Source organism: Lissotriton vulgaris, chromosome 10 (assembly GCF_964263255.1).
Source record: "Lissotriton vulgaris chromosome 10, aLisVul1.2, whole genome shotgun sequence".
Classification (NCBI taxonomy): domain Eukaryota; kingdom Metazoa; phylum Chordata; class Amphibia; order Caudata; family Salamandridae; genus Lissotriton; species Lissotriton vulgaris.
The window spans coordinates 3236718-3258039 of record NC_141698.1 but is presented as its reverse complement, the minus strand read 5'-3'; the positions used below and the strand labels follow the sequence as shown (position 1 = coordinate 3258039).

The 21322-nt window shown below is 49.2% G+C and overlaps 1 protein-coding gene across 4 annotated transcripts in view; it reads right to left on the bottom strand.

Annotated features, from left to right (window-relative positions):
* The window catches only part of KDM5C (lysine demethylase 5C), a 466536-nt gene that overhangs the window by 17613 nt on the left and 427601 nt on the right, over positions 1–21322 (bottom strand). For all 4 annotated transcript variants that reach the window (XM_086940146.1, XM_086940145.1, XM_086940147.1 and 1 more), the window contains one exon: positions 9506–9706. In XM_086940146.1, coding sequence (XP_086796272.1) covers positions 9506–9706 — 201 coding nt within the window. The remainder of the gene's footprint in view (positions 1–9505; positions 9707–21322) is intronic.

Sequence of the window (21322 nt, the reverse complement as noted above, 5' to 3'; positions counted from 1 at the left end):
CTCCTCACCTACTCTGGATGTTCTGCCCTTGATAGATCATTCCACAGTAGAAAAACTTCTGCAGGATCTGAAATCAGGCTCTCCTGAGGACATTGCCCCGCCCTCTGCCCTAAAACAAGTTTCTGAGGTGGTAGTACCTATTATAAAGGATGTAATCAACTCCTCCCTTTCCACTGGAGTGGTTCCCCCACTGTGGAAACAGGCCAGAGTTAAAGCTCTTTTAAAAAAAGCCAATCTCGACCCTGATGACTGGTCAAACTACCGCCCTATCTCCCTGTTGCCAGGGATTAGTAAAATCACAGAAAAGCATGTCAATCTTGCCTTATCCGCCTTTATCGAGAACAAGGCTGTACTTCACCCTACTCAAACTGGCTTTAGAACAAAACAGGGCACTGAGACCGCCCTGGTGGTGGTAGTGGAGGAAGCGAGGAAGATTGTAGATGCCGGAGGCTGCGCTGCGGTGGTCCTTTTGGACCTCAGCGCAGCCTTCGATACGGTCAACCACTCCCTGTTGATCAGCCGCCTCGGCGAGGCTGGCGTTTCCGGGGTTGCCCTTAAATGGCTTCAATCCTTCCTAGCAGAAAGATCATTCTCTGTCTTTGAAGGGGAGTATACCTCAAGACAGTTCCCCCTTCACTACGGCGTTCCCCAGGGATCCTCATTAAGCCCCACATTATTTAATATCTATATGAGGCCCTTGGCTGAGGTGGTGCTTCCCTGGGGAATAAAAGTGGTTACATACGCCGATGACACCCAGTTGCTGGTCTCACTCACTAGCTCTGAAGACGGGACCTCTGGACCAAACAATCTGTCCCCCTGTCTCACTAAGGTCTGTGAATGGATGGAAGCATCATTTTTGAAACTAAATGGGACTAAAACCGAGATCATGATCTTGGGTTACAAGGCTCCTCTGAACCTTAATCCATGGTGGCCGAGCTGCCTGGGTCCCCCTCCGACCCCAAAGAAACAAATCAAGAGTTTGGGAGTCTGGCTTGATCCCTCTCTCGGCTTTCAAGTGCAGGCAAAGAAGGTAGCTGCAACATGCTTTGGCTTGATTAGGACATTAAGGAAGGTTCTCAACCTTCTTCCTTCTGATTCCAGACGGCTCCTGGTGCAGTCCTTGATCATCTCTAGATTGGATTACTCCAATGCACTTTATCTTGGCGCACCGTTGGGCACTATCAAAATTCTGCAGTCAGTCCAGAACTGCGCTGCTCGACTTCTGGTCAAAGTCCCCAGACACAGCTCGGTTAAGCCTGCTCTGTGTGCTCTTCACTGGCTTCCGATTCAGGAGAGGATAGGTTTTAAGGCCATGTGTATGGTCCATAAATCCATCACAAACAACGGTCCAGATATTCTTTGCCCTCTCTTCTGCCCATACCGACCCTCCAGAACCCTTAGGTCCAGTGAACTCAATCTTCTGACAGTCCCTAGGATCAAGAGATCCCGTACGGGGGGGTCGGCGGGTTTCCTTGCAAGCGGCCAAATTCTGGAATAACCTTCCTGAGAGCATTCGACTCCTACCGAACCATCTCATGTTCCGGAAACAACTAAAAACCTTTCTTTTCCGATGAGTGATGATGATGTTACCTGGATCAAAGCGCTGGGATGCCCTAGGGTAGCCATGCGCTATACCAAGTGTATTTTCATTCATTCATTCATTCAAGTACAACCCTATCCTTATGTATTTGGAAGAAAGTCTCAGACACATCTGAGTGAAGTGATGAAATTAGGAATATTACCTTCCAGGATAAGAACTGGAGGGGCAGGAGCGGTTCAAACGAGCACCCTATATTCTTGTCAATGTAATATTGCAAATCCACGAGTGATCTGGGGGCACCCTAGGAGGAATGACAAGACCTTCCAGGAAGGCTTTGACAACTGGAATCCTGAATAAGGAAGTGTGTTGCCAATTTTGCAGATAGGCAGCCACTGCTGTTGCGTGTAGCTTTATAGATGTAAAAGCTAAACCAGAGGTACGTAAATGAAATAAGTAGCAGACAATGTCCTGTATTTTAGCTGCTAAGGGATCAGTATGTTTGGACTGACAATAGTAAACAAATCTTTTCCATTTGGCAGCACAACAGGTCCGAACAATAGGCCTGCGTGCCTTTTTAAGAATATCCATACATATTTGTGGGAGACTGAGGTAGCCAAATTGTAAGACTTCAGGAGCCACATTGCAAGGTTCAGTGATTGGGTCGGGTGTCCGATTGCTCCATGGTTCTGCGTGTGAAGGTCCTGCCTGTCATGTAGTGCTTCGTGGGGAACTACGGATAGTTCTAGGAGTGTGGTGAACCATGGGTGTCGCACACATGTGGAAGTCACAAGGATAAGGGTGAGATGTCTGCTGAAGCTTGCAAACCAGAAATGGAAGCAGTGGGAGCGGTGGAAATGTGTACACAAATAACCAATACCAACTCCTCCATAGTGCATGGTCTTTGGACTGTAAGTGTAGGACCCTGGAGATGAAGTTTGGGCATTTTGTGTTTTCTGCAGTGGCGAACAGGTCTGTGAGGTTGTCTCCAACTCGGGTAGTATTGGAGGGCGACTTGTGGCTGGTTTACCCACTCGTGGACTTCTTGCCGTCTACTGCTGAGAAGATCCGCAAAGTCGCTGTCCACTCCTGGGAGATACTCCGCTAACAGGTGAACGTTGAATTGGAGAGCCCACTTCCAAATGGCATGGGCTAATTGAAAGTTGAGGGGACTTGGCACCCCCTGCTTTTGAGTTAGTACATTGCTGTCATATTGTCCGTCTTGATGAGGACTACCATGTCAATTAGGTGAGGAAGGAAGACTTGCAACACTAGCTGAACAGATCATAACTCGTGGTGATTTATGTGGAGAACCCAGACTGGGTTTCCAGTGGCCCTGGACAGCGAGATGTTGAGAATGCACTCCTCATCCAGAAGGGAAGTATCTGTTACTTTTCTCTGCAGAACTGGGTCTAGAAAAGGCAGTCCCTTTCTGCAGTGGTGGAACACCAACAACCTGTCAGAGTGGCAGTACTCAGATAAGCTATACGGATTTTTAAATTGAGAATCGCCCCTAGGTAAAGTTGCATTTAAAGGTGAGACTTTAAGGAGTTGATTTTAAAGCCTATTGATGAAGTTTATGGTGGCTTGGGTATGTTGAAAGCACTTTTGACGAGTTGTGCTCTTGACGGGCCAATTGTCCATATATAGAAAGACATGTATGCTTTGCTTGAGCAGGCAAACAGCTCTCACCACAAAACATTTTTAAAGACCCTGGGCACAGTAGTGGCCCTAAAGGGGAGCACTTGGAAATACTGACCATTTATTATGGACCTTCGATACTGGCGATGTGCCAGGTGAATAGGAATATGAAGTTAGGCGCCCTGTAGGTCGAGTGCGGCCATTAAGTAGCCTTGGTAGAGCAGTGGTATGATATCTTGAAGAGTGACCATGTGAAAGTGCACTGCGAAAAGTTATAGGTTTAGAGGTCTGAGGTCCAATATTGGTCTGAGGGACCCATCCCTTTTGGGAATAAGGAAGAATAGTGAATAGACTGTTGTGCCCTGGTGGTGGAGTGGAACAGGTTCTATAGCAGGAGAGCTTGTACTTCTTCATTGAGCAACTGCTGATGTTGTGTCTGATTGCGAGGTGGGAATGTTGTGAGGTCTGGAAGTAAACTTGAGACAATAACCATGCCAGATAGTATGCAACACCCACTGGTCAGAGGTGATATTCTGCCAGGCGGGAAGAAAACCTTGTAGTTGACCCCGAACAGACGCATGATCCGGGGAATGATTGGAGAGTCAGCGCTTTGTGGTTGTGGCGGATGGTTTCGTAAATCCGCCCTTGCCTCTACCTTCGGAGTTGTTACCCCTGTATGAGCCTTTGCAGTAACCCCTAGGCGAGGTGGTCATTGTTTGAGTCCGCTGATATGAAACAGAGGTTTCCAGAGTATCTTGGAAACACCACAGGAACGTCGAAAGGAGCCACAATGAGATGGGGTCTGCAGCGTTCTCATGGCCTTAGCTGCCGGCTCTTTTTAATCTTCTTAAAGAGGGTATTCACTTGAGGACCAAAAAGAGAATCCCCATCAAATCATCGGCCAGAAGGTTTGGTTGTACTTCAGGTTTAAAACCCAGGATTCAAAGTCAAGCATGACGGTGTAATAGTACCTTGGAATTTATTCCTCAAGCTGCAGAATCTGCAGCGCTGAATGTACAACGAATTGTAGTATTGGATATTCATTTACCCTCTGAGGCAATTAGGTATGCCCTTTATGTTCATCTGGGAGATATTGGAGTATCTCCTTGCTCTCATCCTACTGAGCTCTATCATATCTAGAGAGACCGACAGTTTACGATGCACCGAATGGTGGATTGGGTGGCCACCCTCTTTCCCACTGCATCAAATCATTTGCTCTCCTTATCTGGAGGCGGTGCCTCTGCAGAGGTTTGTAAATGGGCCACAACCAGTCTCTGGCGGAAGTTGAGATGATAGATCGATGCATAGCATTGGGTGATGGAGTATATTTTTAGCGACCTTTGGTGCTATCACCCTAGATCTGAAAGGGTCATTAAAAAGGTCTGTGGTAAGGTGGAGCGTCCCTTCAGAGTATTGCAAGTATTGCGAGGAATGTTGTGTAGAAGAAAGTATTTTGAATATAAAAAAACAACCTCCAAGGGCTCTTCATGTAATTGCACCTTTTGGAAGGCAGCAGCTCTACCTACTTACATTGAGGTAAGTAGTTGTGTTGTCAGGGGGGGGGGGGTAGTTTGGCAGGATACAGATCGGGGTCTGTATTAGCAGTTGAATTTGTGTCATGTGTACCCCTGTGTAATCTTGTGGTGGAATATCGAAGGAGTCCCCATAATAGCGACCCCTTGCGTATGAATGTAATGACCCTTCCTATATTGCAGGAGCAGCTGAAGTTGGTGGTGAGGGCGCTTTGTGTCGAGCGGGTGTAGGTGGTGGGCTGATACGTACAGGGCTTGTGGCTTTGTCCATCTTCCTGTGCTTGGCTGGAATTGGAACATCCAAAGCTTCTTCAAAAGAAAGTCACCTCTTGGAAGGTTGGGCACCAGTGTGTTTGAGGGGGGGGGGGGGGGGGGGGGGGGGGGGGGGGGGGGGAGGGCGTGTAATGATACATCAGGTGTCAGGGTGGATCATAATGTACTTCTGTCTAGAGCCAAGTTCCCCTTGTAGCTTTCGTCCCACAGTCTCCACAACATGTGCTGGTTTGGGGGGCGGAAATTTTTCAGCTCCAATAACAAAGTTTTCTGTGCCGAATGTTTAGGCTCAGAGGCATCTGGTTTCCGTGCAAACAGCCAATATTTTGACGCTGAAGGTTTCGACTCCGATTGTCAACTCTGCTCTTACACAGGAGCAGTGAGCTTTGAAGATTTTTCCGGCACCGGGCTGAGCTGATCGAAAATAGTTGGTCAATGCCGGCCATAGCACGAAGGCAACCCGGTCGACCCTTTATGTGGGTTTGCGAGGGTCAATACCCAGGTGGTCGTTGAACAAGTAGTTGAGCTGGAGGCAGGTCTGGCTGCTCCATGTCGGAGCTACCGTTGTGGGAGAACTTCTCGTCTGCCGCCAATGATTGTGCCTGAATAGCTTTCTGGAGTTACTCGGGTCCAGAGATGTCTGGTGTGTTGTCCACGCTTCTTCAATACATCTAGAGACATCAAGCTCAATGATCAAGAAAGAGTCTTCTTGGATCCGAAGGAGCAGCAGACATCGCAGATGGCCTCGTGCTCAGTGATAGAGGGACAAATCACACCTGTTGAAGGTCAGTGAAAGGGAACTTCACGTGACATGGAGAACAAAAATGAAAAGGCGACAGACCATCACCGAATGGACTTGATGGCGTGGAATGCCCAAGGATGAAAGTCAGCACCCCGAATGGCAAACCCCCACAAGGGGCAGCGGCCGATAGGAGGTTGAAGGTGTGATTTAGGGATCGTGATGGTGAACCCAAAGTTGTGAAGTAGATCCACTGTCAATTGAATTCGTTGTTGACATTGGTGATGAGTGCTGGCTTTGATGAGCCAGTCATCTAGGTATGGGAATACATGAACATTTTGTGGTCTCAAGAGTGCCGCAACTACTGCCAAGCACTTTGTGAAGACGTGAGGAGTGGCAGTGACTCCAAATGGAAGAACTTTGAATTAGTAGCGTTTTCCTTCCATGACAAACCGGAGGTATTTGTAATGAGAAGGGTGTATGGGTATGTGAAAGTAAGCATCCTTTAGGTCCAGTGTGGCCATAAAGTCGCCTAGTTTGAGACCAGTTTTTTTTGGGGGGGGGGAATGGGAAAATATAGGGAGTATACTCCTGTGCCCTGTTGGTGAAGAGGGATAGGTTCTTTTACCCCATTGTGAAGCAAGGCTTGGACTTCTTTTTTGAGAAGTGTCTGGTGATTGTGTGATAACCTGCGAGTGGGTATGGTAACCAGCTCCAGACAATGTTGGATAATGTCTAGTACCGATTGGTCTGTGGTGATGGATTCCCAGACTAGGTGGAAAAAATGAAGTCTTCCCCCGACAGGTGTTGTTTGGTTGAGCGGGATGGGTGGGCAGTTACTGTTTGGTAGTGGCGGATGCTCCATGGGTGGAAGCACCTCTGTCCCTATTGATACCACCTTTAAAAGGAGCCCCTGGAAAAAACATTTGGAGAAGGTGGATTCGTCCTGCTTCTGTTGGGAAGTGGAGGTGTCCGTGTTTGAGGATTTATTTTCTACCCTGTCCCCTGAGCGACAAGCAGCACTTGTACCATGAGCGACGAGCGGAACTTGCACCCTGAGCGACGAGCGGAACTTGTACCCTAAATGACAAACTGGTGGAACCGGACCACGTATGAAGAGAGGGTGTGATTGGGCCGGTTTATATGTTTGATCCACGTTCGGTAATAACCCTAGCATGGATGGGTTCTTAGAAAATAGCCCCAGCGAGGCGCAACATACCAGGGAGCAGAGGTAAATACTGCATGTTGTGTGTAGAAGAAAGGGTGGCAAACAAGATGTCTTCAGCTTCTTTATGTAATTGGACACCGTGGTAGGCAGCGGCCCTGGCAAGAACCTTTTGGTAGTCACTAGCACTCTCAGGAGGGTAGTCTAGAAATCCAGATCATTGGGTATCATGGGATCAGTATCTTAAATGCCCCATGGATCTGGCTCCTAAAGGGTCCCTCATACCTCCAGTGTATGATCTCGAACCTGGAGCTGTAGCATTTATTGGATCATGACGTGGAGCTGCATGAGAGGAAGGTGGAGATTGCGGTGGCAGAGGATGTGGAGGATAAGGAGTAGGACTGGTAGCAGTGTTCTTTGACCTTTTGTGGCACAGGGGTGTCCAAATACTCCTCAAAAGTCAATTGTCTCTTTGGTGGTGGACAGAACACTATTCTTCCAGTTCCTTGTTGAATCTGTATTTTTCTTTCTCGGATATCCATAGTTTTGAGGATAGGTTCAACAGGAGAGAGACACTAGAATGATACAAAAAATGTTGTCTCCGATAATTTAGGAACTGAAGAGTACTTCAACGATTTAAGTTTGGCTGCTTTTGGAACTGAAGATTTCGAAGGAGAAATATGTATCTTGTCAAGCACCGAGGCAGAAGCAGTCAGGCCAGGCCAGTTCTGAAGATTGGGAGCACACCAAGGTATGTGCCCGATCTGAGATCGATACAGAGGATTTAACCGTACTAGATAGATTTGATGCCGGACTCGAGCGTGGGGCATCTAAAGTGTCTTTTCAGATCAGACCATGGCCAGATGGCAGTAGCAGTCCGGCAACCTCTAGTAATGGAAAGGGTGAAGATTTGGAAATTTCTTTAGTAGTAGGAACTTGGTCAGGATCGTTGGTACTCACACGCTGCCCTAGCTGCAGGTTGTACTCTAATTTTTCCTCCACGTGGGAGCCGGAAGACGCTTTGGTAGACAAGCGCTCTTCTTCCTCTGCAGCATGTTCTTCCTGGGTATGCTCTTCTCTGAAAATGCAGAGTGTGTCATCTTTGGAGCGACAGGACATTTTCAACTGATCAAGGAGAGTTTATCGAGCAGAAAGACTTGTAAGCGTCATGATCAGCTTCACGATGATCAGGCGAAAGGCACAGATTGCACACAAGATGTTGGTCCGTGTGCAGGTAGTTGGCGTGACACTGGGGGCAAAGTCGAGAAGGCGTCCGTTCCATCAGAAACACATTTTCAGTGTAGACAGTGCATGTAGAGAGTAGACCCGAGATGGACTGCGCTCCAAGGGGCGATCGGTCGGTAACTAAACCCACTAATTTAAAAATTTAAGTGGCGCAGAAATGCAAAAGCACGATCGAAAGAACTATACCATCGAAGACAAGATAGGACTGAAAAGTCGTAATGAAGGGTAGTCTAACATGGAGAGGCATGCGTACAAACCCAATGGCGGTGAAATAATCGAACAAAGGAGTCGATGCTCACTGAGAGGATGAGTCCCTACCTCACGACTCTAAACAATTCTTCAAAGAAAAACAACTTGTACAACTCCGACCCCAACACTAGATGGCAGGAGTATGCAGGGCATGTTTATCTACAGCCACATATGCCATCAAACATATTTTTGTAAATTCTGTCTGGTACCTGGAAGGGTTATTGTAAGTAATCTACAGAGCACACATTTTTAGAACCATCTTTATTGAAGACTCCACCCCATCTCCTGGTCTTGTTCAGTTTCCTCCCATATCCTATTCCCTGGTAACTTGAGGTCTCCCATCTTCTCATCTTAACTCCTTCTGCTTCCTTTCAGCCCCCATTCATCCCTCCCCTCCCACATGCTCCATCAACTTCCACTCGGACCATTCAGGCTAATGTCTATGCCTTCCAAGCCTATTCTGTTCGCCCTTCTAGCTCCGTACTTCCCTTGGCCGGTCGCCTTTCTTCCACCAGCCTTCCAAGCTTACAGCTTCCTTCAGCCCTTTCAAATGCAATTCACCTTCAACCTGAACTACAAATGTGCTTATTCACCCACCTCCGGTTCTCTGCTCGCATACCCTTCACCTCCACTGCTTTACCTTCTCATCTCCTTGCGCCTTTAAGCACCATCACTGCTTTCACACCTTACAACTCATTCCCTCCCACTCCACTATTTCAAAAAGTCTTTCCCATTCTCCTTTCTACTGTACTACAGCTCTGAACTTCCATCACCAGCCGCTTTTGACTCCCACCTCCTCTTTGATACCCTCACACTCCAGGCCCCATCATTCACAGAAACCATCCGATTCCCCCCGTCTTGACTAGTTACATACATCCTCCTCCTACTGTTCCAGCTTCACGTGATCATATTGTCAACATCCTCCTTCCTTTTGGACCTCAGCAGGACAATTCCCTTCTTACTTCTGGCCGACCCCTTCTTGCCCATTCCCAACTCCCAGCTTCATTCAGCTTTCTCCTCCCCTTGCATTCACACTTCTAGCTCCCCTGTTCCTTTAGCCCTTCCAGCTGCACTTCCTCCCTCACACCCACCCCCCCTTTATCAACCTCTTGTGCCAGCCTCACCTCCGTTCCATTTTCACTGGTCTGTGTTGCTGGTTTTGGAGACCCCTCTTTCTGTTCTTTGCCGGTCTCTGCTCGCAGCTTCTTTGGCTGAAGCGGCTCTTTGTAGTCCGGACCACAGTCTCCCTTCTCACCTTTCCGCTTCCTTCTCCTTTCAGACTCCTTTCCTTTACATTTGGCCGCTTGTCGTTCATTCCTCTCAATCTGTGAAGTGTCAACAATCTCATGAGTGGTGATCGAGGGGCTGCATCTCTCAAACAGCACACAGAAGAAGCTAGTGGGAGCGAGTAAGAATACCAATCCAATCTCATTAGCTGTGTGTGAAGGATGGAGCCCGGTATATACTTGCGCTAGAGAAACTAGTTCAGATCGCTTAGGATGAATTAAAAGGTCCTCTAGTGGCCTCTCAGCAACATATGGTGATGGAAATATTGGCCAAGAGAAGCATCTCAACAGGGCAGACTAATAGTGGTCTCAAGAAATATGCAATATACCATTTGAAGACTTTCTCAATTGGTTGGTCGAGATACCAAAATATTAGGGCAAAGAGGAGACTGTATCACAGTCCTTCAGGGACTAATGTTCTGAACAGATGTCCCATGGTTTCGTGCCTCCTAACCCTTTCATCTAGCCAGTTACTCTTAGTATACAAAAAATGCAAGAAAATATATTAATCTAAAAATAAAATTACCCAACGCATAGCTGAGACACTGAACGATTTTGTTCAAGTGCTGAAACATTAACTTTATTAGTAGACGGTGAACCTTATGCGGTCTCGGAGCCGTTATCGCATCATTGGCATCTTGGAAGCTCTTGACTCGGAGCAGCGACAGGAATATGCAACTCTAGAGTCTTCTAGGATCCTCATTGAAACAGGAGGCATGAATCACATTCTCCACATTTTAATCTTTTCATAGTTAATGTGAAGAAAAGAAAAATGTTACTTACACTGTAACTATCGATTGGTTGCTTTTAGTGTTTTAGAATCACACGCTCTCCACACTCCTGCCATCTAGTGCCTTACAAGCACACGCTCTGCACACTCCTGCCATCTAGTGCCTTACAAGCACACGCTCTGCACACTCCTGCCATCTAGTGCCTTACAAGCACACGCTCTGCACACTCCTGCCATCTAGTGCCGTACAAGCACACGCTCTGCACACTCCGGCCATCTAGTGCCTTACAAGCACACGCTCTGCACACTCCTGCCATCTAGTGCCTTACAAGCACACGCTCTGCACACTCCTGCCATCTAGTGCCTTACAAGCACACGCTCTGCACACTCCTGCCATCTAGTGCCTTACAAGCACATGCTCTGCACACTCCTGCCATCTAGTGCCTTACAAGCACACGCTCTCCACACTCCTGCCATCTAGTGCCGTACAAGCACACGCTCTGCACCCTCCGGCCATCTAGTGCCGTACAAGCACACGCTCTGCACACTCCGGCCATCTAGTGCCTTACAAGCACACGCTCTGCACACTCCTGCCATCTAGTGCCTTACAAGCACACGCTCTGCACACTCCTGCCATCTAGTGCCTTACAAGCACACGCTCTGCACACTCCTGCCATCTAGTGCCTTACAAGCACATGCTCTGCACACTCCTGCCATCTAGTGCCTTACAAGCACACGCTCTGCACACTCCTGCCATCTAGTGCCTTACAAGCACACGCTCTCCACACTCCTGCCATCTAGTGCCTTACAAGCACACGCTCTGCACACTCCTGCCATCTAGTGCATTAAAAGCACACGCTCTGTGTGAGAAGGTGGCCTGATATGCAGTGCTCACTATTCTAGTGAACACTATGTATCAGTCCAGCAACCCTTATTGATGATTGGTTGTAAGTCAACCTTATAGACCAGCTATCCTAGTAGCGTGGATACGAGCAGTCTAAGGCTAAAGACTCGAGAGGGCGCGTTAAGCCAGCTGTTTACCACACATATACCCCTTGAATACCAAGTGAAAGGACACCACACAAGTGTTATGAAAATAAACAGTTATTTATTTAAAGATCACAACAGCCCTGTACTCTTTATGAGGACAGGGTACTAAGCACAAACCAAAACTCTTACAAAAATACTTAAGTTAGCACAGTATATACAAATGCCCGAGGGGCACGGAAAACCATATACTCTGAAAGTGGAATGCGAAATTCCTAGCAGGTAAGTACAGTACTAATAGCTTTTGGAATCGCTAGGACTTGACTAGGGAATCGTTAGATTATGTCTAGGAGGCCTAGGAGACTCGGGTGCAGTGTGTGCACTCTCACGCGAGATGCGGGACAAAAGTCTATGGTAGCTAGGAATTAGAAAGTTAGTGTTCTCGGGCGAACCCGACCTGGTAGGGAGAAAACGAAAGTAGATTCTGACCCTTGGATAGTGAGGCTATGCTGGGGCACCGAAATGCCGAAGTTACCTAGCCCAGGGGCTGCAGCTGCATAGGTCTGAAAAGACGTCGGGAATCCTCGTAGACGGACCAGGAGCCGGAAGAAAAGATGCTGGCCGGTGACCAGTGAAGAAAGTTCAGTCGGATCCAAGCCTGGATCTTGAAGATAGATGACACCTGAAAGCAGAGGGGACCAAGTTCGAGACTACTAGCCAGTAGTCAGTGGGCACCAGGAGGGCACCGGATGGTAGCCACCTCGACTAGGTGAGTGGGTGACGCTTGACTCGAAGATCTCACGGACCAGGAGGCGTTGTCGGCGACCAGGATGGAGGATCGAGCTGTCCCACGAAGATGGAAGCTGTCGGCGTCGCTGGACCCAGGATTGGGCAACAAAGCCTTGGCAAATTCAAGCCCACGCGGTGGACCTAAAATGGCGTCTGGAGTGGACCAGGAGGGTCCGGGGTGCCTCTCTTGAAGAAGGAAGCAAAGGCCAGCCTGGAGCAACCAGACCAGCAGTCGTGAAGTCGTTGGGCGTCGTTCAGAGGGCCACAAGCCAGCCGGCTAGTAGCCAAACAACGCGGTGCACAGCAAACAGCAGAAGGGCCCCACGCAGATCGTGGAGATGCAGGGGGGCTGATCTTGGGTGCTGGAGCTGCGCAGGGTCGGGGCTTCTCGGACCCCAAAGCACTCACCAGTGGAGGACACGGTGGGCTTGCAGTAAAGATGTCGTGCAGTCTTGGCGATCGTCGGTCCCTTGAGGTCTCGTCGCACTCACGGTTCTCAGCTGGGCTGTAGAGGTGAGTAGAGGTCAGAGGTGCCAGGGAAGCCGGGTCTCGTCGAGCTGGGTCGTCGGATTCGTGATGAAGGACTTGCAGCAGACCGCAGTGTTCTTTAGGATGGTGCCTGCGGATGCAGGGTGACTACTCCTTAGCCACAAGGGAGAATCTTGAAGAAGAAATCGTGAAGTCCTTTCGAAGAAAGTGGTATCTTGATTCCAAAGATGATCTAATTTTAACAGGGGGCCCGCTCCCATCTTTATACTAAAAAAGGGGGCTGACCCGGTGACTAGGTCCTGCCTATGGGTGGGACTAGGTGGGGGGTGGTTACACCCCTCAGCCATGCCGGACTTCCCCAGGCCAGGGGCTGGTGTGCCCCTGGAACTGGTTCAGACCGGCCTATGCGTAGTGAGCACCGGGGTGCCACTCAGCAGTCACCTTCCTGTAAAGCCCTGCCTACCCAGGATACACAAAACCATGTCTGGGACGGTGCTAGCACCGCCCCTGACAGGAAACCCTTTGTCCAGGCTCCCCTCGCTGGAAGGACTCCCAGCTGCAGGGGGTCAGACTCGTGTCTGTGGTGGCAGCATCCATTTTGTGGAGCTGAGGCTTCAGTTAACTTTAACCGGGGTTCACAGTTACATACATGTCGTGTCCCTCTAGAAGGGTGGAATGCTAACCCCGTCGCCAGAATTGGCGAGGGGTTAGTATTCCAATTCGTATGACACCTTACTCGACATGTTTTGATAAAGCAATACCAAAGATAGCATTTAACCGCGAGGATTATAATGCACTTAAGAGTATATGGTATGCGATATCATGGAACAGCTATTAGGACATGATTCCGCAAGCTGCAGACAGGCTCAGCTCATGCCAGAGCACCATCTCACACGATTCCAAGCACTCTGCCTTCAGGATTGTCAAGGCCTGCCATAGGAGTGACTGATAGGAATCTGTGTGTCCATTTTAGGGTTAGGTATAGGTATACTACACCTACAGCAAAGGGTGATTACACGACTTTGCCCCAGCTGTCATGCAGCCAGTTGTGTCAAATTTAGGAGGCCAGCCAGGGGTGGCACAATACGTGCTGCAGCCCCTGGCAGCCCTGGGTACACCTATGCCCTGAGTTACAGGGTCTGATAAGGTGGCCCAGTACCAATTGGTAGATGCACCTAGGGTACATGAGGTAATTTAGAAAGAGAACAGCCAGGCTGTGGGTCTGATTGGCAGGCCCACAGCCAGAGAAAGTCGTAAACCAGTGAAACAAAAGCAAAAAAATCTGGGTGATCATAGGATTGCAGACCCTACTCTCCTACATGACCCCCCCCCAAACTTTGGGACAATAAGCTAACCTTGACCAGGTGAGTCTTCTTGTTCTAAGTGGAAATATCTGGAGAGCCCATCGGCATTGCCATGATCAGTACCAGGTCTATGTTCCACTGTAAAGTCCATCCCCTGTAGGGAAATGGACCACCTAAGCAGTTTGGGGTTTTCACCCTTCATCTGATTTAGCCACAAGAGGGGCTTATGGTCGGTCTGAATCTTGAAGTGAGTGCCAAACAAGTATGGCCTCAGCTTCTTCAGGGCCCAAACCACAGCAAAGGCCTCCCTCTCAATAGCTGACCAATTCTTCTCTCTGGGGGTCAGCCTTCTGCTTATAAAAGCAATGGGCTGATCCTGACCATCAAAATTCAGTTGAGAAAGAACAGCTCCCACACCCAACTCAGAAGCATCTGTTTGGACAATGAATGGTTTGGAGCAGTCTGGACTCTTAAGGATAGGTGCTGTGCACATGGCCTGCTTTAGGTCATCGAATGCTTTTTGACAGCCTGCTGTCCACTGAACCTTTTTTGGCATTTTTTTACTTGTCAGTTCATTTAATGGTGTCACAATGGAACCATAGTTCCTGACAAATTTTCTGTAGTATCCAGTCAGGCCCAAGAAAGCTCGAACCTGAGTCTGGGTGGTTGGAGGAGCCCAGTCCCTGATTGACTGTATTTTGCTCTCCAGTGGCTGAACCTGGCCTCCACCTACAAGGTGGCCCAGGTATACAACCTGTGTCTGCCCTATCTGGCACTTGGTGGCCTTGATAGTGAGGCCTGCTGCTTGCAGAGCCTCTAACACTTTCCTCAGGTGGACCAGGTGATCCTCCCAGGTGGAGCTAAAGACAGCAATATCATCTAGATATGCTGCACAGAAGTCATCCAGCCCAGTAAGGACTTGATTCACCAACCTTTGGAAGGTGGCAGGTGCATTTTTCAGACCAAAGGGCATTACCACAAATTGATAATGCCCACCAGGGGTTGAAAATGCTGTTTTGGGCTTGGCATCCTCAGCTAACCTGATTTGCCAATACCCAGCTGTTAAGTCAAATGTACTTAAGTAGTTGGCAGAAGCCAATCTATCTATAAGTTCATCTGCCCTTGGTATTGGATGGGCATCAGTCTTAGTGACTGCATTGAGACCCCTGTAGTCTACGCAAAACCTCATCTCTCTCTTACCATCTTGGGTGTGAGGCTTTGGCACTAGAACTACTGGACTAGCCCAAGGGCTATCTGAGGGTTCAATGACTCCCAATTCCAACATTTTCTGCACTTCAGTTTTTATGCAGTCTCTAACATGATCAGGCTGCCTGTAGATTTTACTCTTGACTGGCAGGCTGTCACCAGTGTCAACCTCATGGGTGCACCAATTGGTCTGACTGGGTGTCAGAGAGAACATACGTCTGAAAGACTGAAGAACCTGTTTACAGTCTTTCTGCTGATGTTCAGAGAGGCTGCCACAAAAGACAACACCATCTACTGACCCATCATCAGGCTTCTGAGTGAGCAGGTCTGGGAGAGGGTCACTCTCTTCCTCCTGTCCCTCATCTATGGCCATGAGCAAGCTCATGTCCTTCCTGTCGACATATGCTTTGAGCCTGTTGACATGGAGTACCCTATGGGGACTCCTGGGAGTTCCAAGGTCCACCAGGTAGGTGACCTCTCCCTTTTGCTCAAGGATTGTGTGGGGCCCAGACCATTTGTCTTTGAGTGCTGCTGGGGCCACTGGCTCCAGCACCCACACCTTCTGTCCAGGCTGATAAACAGTCAGGACAGCCTTTTGGTCATGCCAAGCTTTTTGAAGTTCTTGACTGGCCTTAAGGTTTTCTGATGCCTTCTCCATATACTCAGCCATCCTGGAGCGGAGACCAAGTACATAGTCCATTATGTTGGTTGCAGGCTTTTTGAGAGGTCTCTCCCATCCTTCCTTCACCAAACACAAGGGGCCTCTCACAGGATGCCCATACAAAAGTTCAAAAGGGCTGTAGCCAACCCCCTTTTGTGGGACCTCTCTGTAAGCAAACAGAAGGCAGGGCATCAGGACATCCCATCTACGCCTGAGTGTTTCAGGTAGTCCATGAATCATCCCTTTTAGGGTCCTGTTGAACCTTTCAACAAGCCCATTGCATTGTGGGTGATAGGGTGTAGTGAATTTGTAATTGACACCACACTCCTTCCACATAGCAGTTAAATAGCTTGACATGAAGTTTGCACCTCTGTCAGAGACAACCTCCTTAGGGAAGCCCACTCTGGAGAACACTCCAACTAGGGCCCTTGCCACCACAGGGGCTGTGGTGGTCCTAAGTGGAATAGCTTCAGGATACCTGGTGGCATGATCCACTACCACCAGTATAAACTTGTGCCCTGATGCTGTCTGGGGTTCCATTGGACCAACAATGTCAATCCCCACTCTTTCAAAGGGCACCCCCACCACAGGCATTGGTATAAGGGGGGCCTTTGTTGTGCCACCTGACTTACCACTGGCTTGGCAAGTGACACAGGAGCGACAAAACTCCTTGGTATCCTCATTCATGTGAGGCCAGTGAAAGTGTGAGACAAGCCTGTCCCAAGTCTTTGTCTGGCCTAAGTGTCCTGCTAAGGGAATCTCATGGGCCAAGGTAAGTAGGAAACCTCTCTGAGACAAGGGGACAACCAGCCTCCTGGTCATGCCAGGCTTGGGGTCTCTTGACTCAGTGTACAGGAGTCCATCTTCCCAGTATACCTTGTGGGTACCTGTGGCGTTCCCAGCAGCCTCAGCAGCAGCCTGCTGTCTGAGGGGTTCAAGAGAAGGGCAGCCTAACTGGTCCTTCCCCAGGTCTTCCCTTGAGGGTCCCCCTGAACCCAAGAATTCAACTTGATCAAGTTCAAACTCTCTAGGCTCAGTTTCCCTCAATTCCTGCAGGTCAGCCTCCTCTGAGACTTGATCCACAACCTGGGGCAAGGGGGAAGGCACAGCCTTAACCCTACTGCTCTTTTTCTTGGAAGGTGTCTGGTCCATTGTTCCAGGATCCAGCACCTGTTCAGTGGGGCATCTTCTGGCCTGTGACCTAGTCACAGCAAACACATGTGCTGGCAAACCTAACATTTCCAGATGAGTCCTCTGCTCCACTTCTGACCATTGTGATGACTCCAAATCATTGCCCAACAAACAATCCACTGGGAGGTCTGAACTAACTACAACCTTCTTTTGGCCAGTTACCCCTCCCCAGGAGAAAGCTACAATTGCCATACTATGATTGGTAGTGACATTGCTTGCATTGGTCACCAGGAATTCTGTACCTGGCATGATCTGTCCAGGGTCCACAAAGCTAGGTGTCACCATTGTGACACTGGCACAAGTGTCCCTATAGGCCTGAGCCATTTTTCCATTAATAAAAGGTGTCTGTCTGTATTTGCCCAAAGTATTGGGACTTATGTCAGGGGACATATCCATATCCCCTGTACTGACAAGGACAGCCTGAGTGAGGGTGCCAACTAAGTTGTCACTCCCCTCAGAACCCAGGGTTAACCCTACTAAACCCTTGGGAGGTGCACTACCACTGCTGGCTGTACTAGGGGGCACAGGTGCCTTAGGGGCTGCAGTGGCAGGAGTCTGCCCTCCTCCTTTCTTGGTGCACTCACTAAACCAGTGAGTTTTACTTTTGCAGTATTGGCACCACCTTTTAGATTGGCCTTCTTTCTTCTTTTGGGGAGCCTGACCCCCACCCTCTTTGGGTTGTTGGGGACCTGTCGAAGACTTCTGGTCATTTTGTTCCCCTTTCGAATCCTTACCCTTCTGGTCTGCTTTCTTCTGACCACCTTGATTCTGGCCCTGGTTCTGTTTAACTCTTGTTCTAACCCATCTGTCTGCCTTCTTTCCCAATTCTTGGGGAGAGGTCAGATCTGAGTCAACAAGATGCTGATGCAACAACTGGTTCTGACAATTGTTTAAAATTTGCTCTCTCATCATCAAATTGTACAATCCTTTATAATCAGTAACCTTACTGCCCAGCAACCAGCCCTCAAAAGCCTTAGTGGCACAATCTACAAAGTCAGCCCAATCTTGAGACTGAGTTTTCTGGGTATCCCTGAACAGCACCCTGTACTGCTCAGTGGTTAGGCCAAACCCATCAACCAGTGCATTTTTCAAGACTTGGTAATCATTAGCATCCTCCACCCTTGTGGTGAGGAGCTTGTCTCTTCCTTTACCCTCAAAGGAGAGCCACAAGATAGCTGCCCACTGACTTGGGGGAACACCTTGCACAGTGCAGGCCCTCTCCAAAGCAGTAATCCATTTGTGGATGTCATCCCCTTGTTTAAAGGGGGGCACTATCTTACCAAGGTGTTTTGTATCAAAACTCCTTTCCCTATTGCTAGGTACAATGCTGCCACCAGTGGGGACTGTCCCACTCAATTGTTGCTCTCTAGCAAAGGCAAGCCTCTCTTTGGCCAGGGCAAGTTCTTCCCTTTCAATCCTCAGATTGGCTGCCTTTTCCTTAGCTTCATACATTCTCCTCTGGGGAGATGTCATTCCCCTTTGAGAGGAACGTTGAGAGCCATTGGTATGAAGGGATCTGATAGAGCCTCTTGATAGAGATCTATCTCGTCCATTCCCAATGTTAAGCTGACCTGAGAGTGGCCCCAAGGGTCCCCTAGTGCCCATCTCATGTCTGCTTAAGTTGGACCTGGTTAGTCTGCTGACTTCTACCTGTTCCTTTTCTGCCTCATCCCCTGATACCAAATCATCATCCTCATCATCAGCATCATCTGCTTCCTGAAGAGGATGGTCCTGGGCATCAAAGGGACCCTGTAAGGAGGGCATGTTGCCATCTGAATTAGAAGGGTCTGGGTTACCAGCCCTCCTTGCATCATGAGTCTCTAAGAGACCAATCAGAAAGGCAGTTGTGGGGTTAGACCCCTGCTTAATCTTCCTAGAGGTACACACTTGTCGTAACTCATGGAAGCTAAGCGCAGTATATCTTGAAGGGATGACCTGTGGAGGGTCAACTGACACAAGGGGAACCTCAGTGTTTCCTCCTTTGTCCGACATACTGTTTCTAGTGTGGTGTAAGTGATGCACCTACCTACACTATGTGTTTACCTACTGATCCCTTGCTAAGAGTTGCAGCCAAGGTGTGCTAAGCCTTGAGGAGCTACAACAGCTGGTTCAGTAGAACTCAGAGTATTCTAAGCTTTAGTTATGTGTACCTAACAGTACTTATGTGATCTTTCAACAAGATATTCTTAGGATACGTGTGGTAAAACAACAGCAAGCTCAAATCCCACCGCTGCCACCAATGTGAGAAGGTGGCCTGATATGCAGTGCTCACTATTCTAGTGAACACTATGTATCAGTCCAGCAACCCTTATTGATGATTGGTTGTAAGTCAACCTTATAGACCAGCTATCCTAGTAGCGTGGATACGAGCAGTCTAAGGCTAAAGACTCGAGAGGGCGCGTTAAGCCAGCTGTTTACCACACATATACCCCTTGAATACCAAGTGAAAGGACACCACACAAGTGTTATGAAAATAAACAGTTATTTATTTAAAGATCACAACAGCCCTGTACTCTTTATGAGGACAGGGTACTAAGCACAAACCAAAACTCTTACAAAAATACTTAAGTTAGCACAGTATATACAAATGCCCGAGGGGCACGGAAAACCATATACTCTGAAAGTGGAATGCGAAATTCCTAGCAGGTAAGTACAGTACTAATAGCTTTTGGAATCGCTAGGACTTGACTAGGGAATCGTTAGATTATGTCTAGGAGGCCTAGGAGACTCGGGTGCAGTGTGTGCACTCTCACGCGAGATGCGGGACAAAAGTCTATGGTAGCTAGGAATTAGAAAGTTAGTGTTCTCGGGCGAACCCGACCTGGTAGGGAGAAAACGAAAGTAGATTCTGACCCTTGGATAGTGAGGCTATGCTGGGGCACCGAAATGCCGAAGTTACCTAGCCCAGGGGCTGCAGCTGCATAGGTCTGAAAAGACGTCGGGAATCCTCGTAGACGGACCAGGAGCCGGAAGAAAAGATGCTGGCCGGTGACCAGTGAAGAAAGTTCAGTCGGATCCAAGCCTGGATCTTGAAGATAGATGACACCTGAAAGCAGAGGGGACCAAGTTCGAGACTACTAGCCAGTAGTCAGTGGGCACCAGGAGGGCACCGGATGGTAGCCACCTCGACTAGGTGAGTGGGTGACGCTTGACTCGAAGATCTCACGGACCAGGAGGCGTTGTCGGCGACCAGGATGGAGGATCGAGCTGTCCCACGAAGATGGAAGCTGTCGGCGTCGCTGGACCCAGGATTGGGCAACAAAGCCTTGGCAAATTCAAGCCCACGCGGTGGACCTAAAATGGCGTCTGGAGTGGACCAGGAGGGTCCGGGGTGCCTCTCTTGAAGAAGGAAGCAAAGGCCAGCCTGGAGCAACCAGACCAGCAGTCGTGAAGTCGTTGGGCGTCGTTCAGAGGGCCACAAGCCAGCCGGCTAGTAGCCAAACAACGCGGTGCACAGCAAACAGCAGAAGGGCCCCACGCAGATCGTGGAGATGCAGGGGGGCTGATCTTGGGTGCTGGAGCTGCGCAGGGTCGGGGCTTCTCGGACCCCAAAGCACTCACCAGTGGAGGACACGGTGGGCTTGCAGTAAAGATGTCGTGCAGTCTTGGCGATCGTCGGTCCCTTGAGGTCTCGTCGCACTCACGGTTCTCAGCTGGGCTGTAGAGGTGAGTAGAGGTCAGAGGTGCCAGGGAAGCCGGGTCTCGTCGAGCTGGGTCGTCGGATTCGTGATGAAGGACTTGCAGCAGACCGCAGTGTTCTTTAGGATGGTGCCTGCGGATGCAGGGTGACTACTCCTTAGCCACAAGGGAGAATCTTGAAGAAGAAATCGTGAAGTCCTTTCGAAGAAAGTGGTATCTTGATTCCAAAGATGATCTAATTTTAACAGGGGGCCCGCTCCCATCTTTATACTAAAAAAGGGGGCTGACCCGGTGACTAGGTCCTGCCTATGGGTGGGACTAGGTGGGGGGTGGTTACACCCCTCAGCCATGCCGGACTTCCCCAGGCCAGGGGCTGGTGTGCCCCTGGAACTGGTTCAGACCGGCCTATGCGTAGTGAGCACCGGGGTGCCACTCAGCAGTCACCTTCCTGTAAAGCCCTGCCTACCCAGGATACACAAAACCATGTCTGGGACGGTGCTAGCACCGCCCCTGACAGGAAACCCTTTGTCCAGGCTCCCCTCGCTGGAAGGACTCCCAGCTGCAGGGGGTCAGACTCGTGTCTGTGGTGGCAGCATCCATTTTGTGGAGCTGAGGCTTCAGTTAACTTTAACCGGGGTTCACAGTTACATACATGTCGT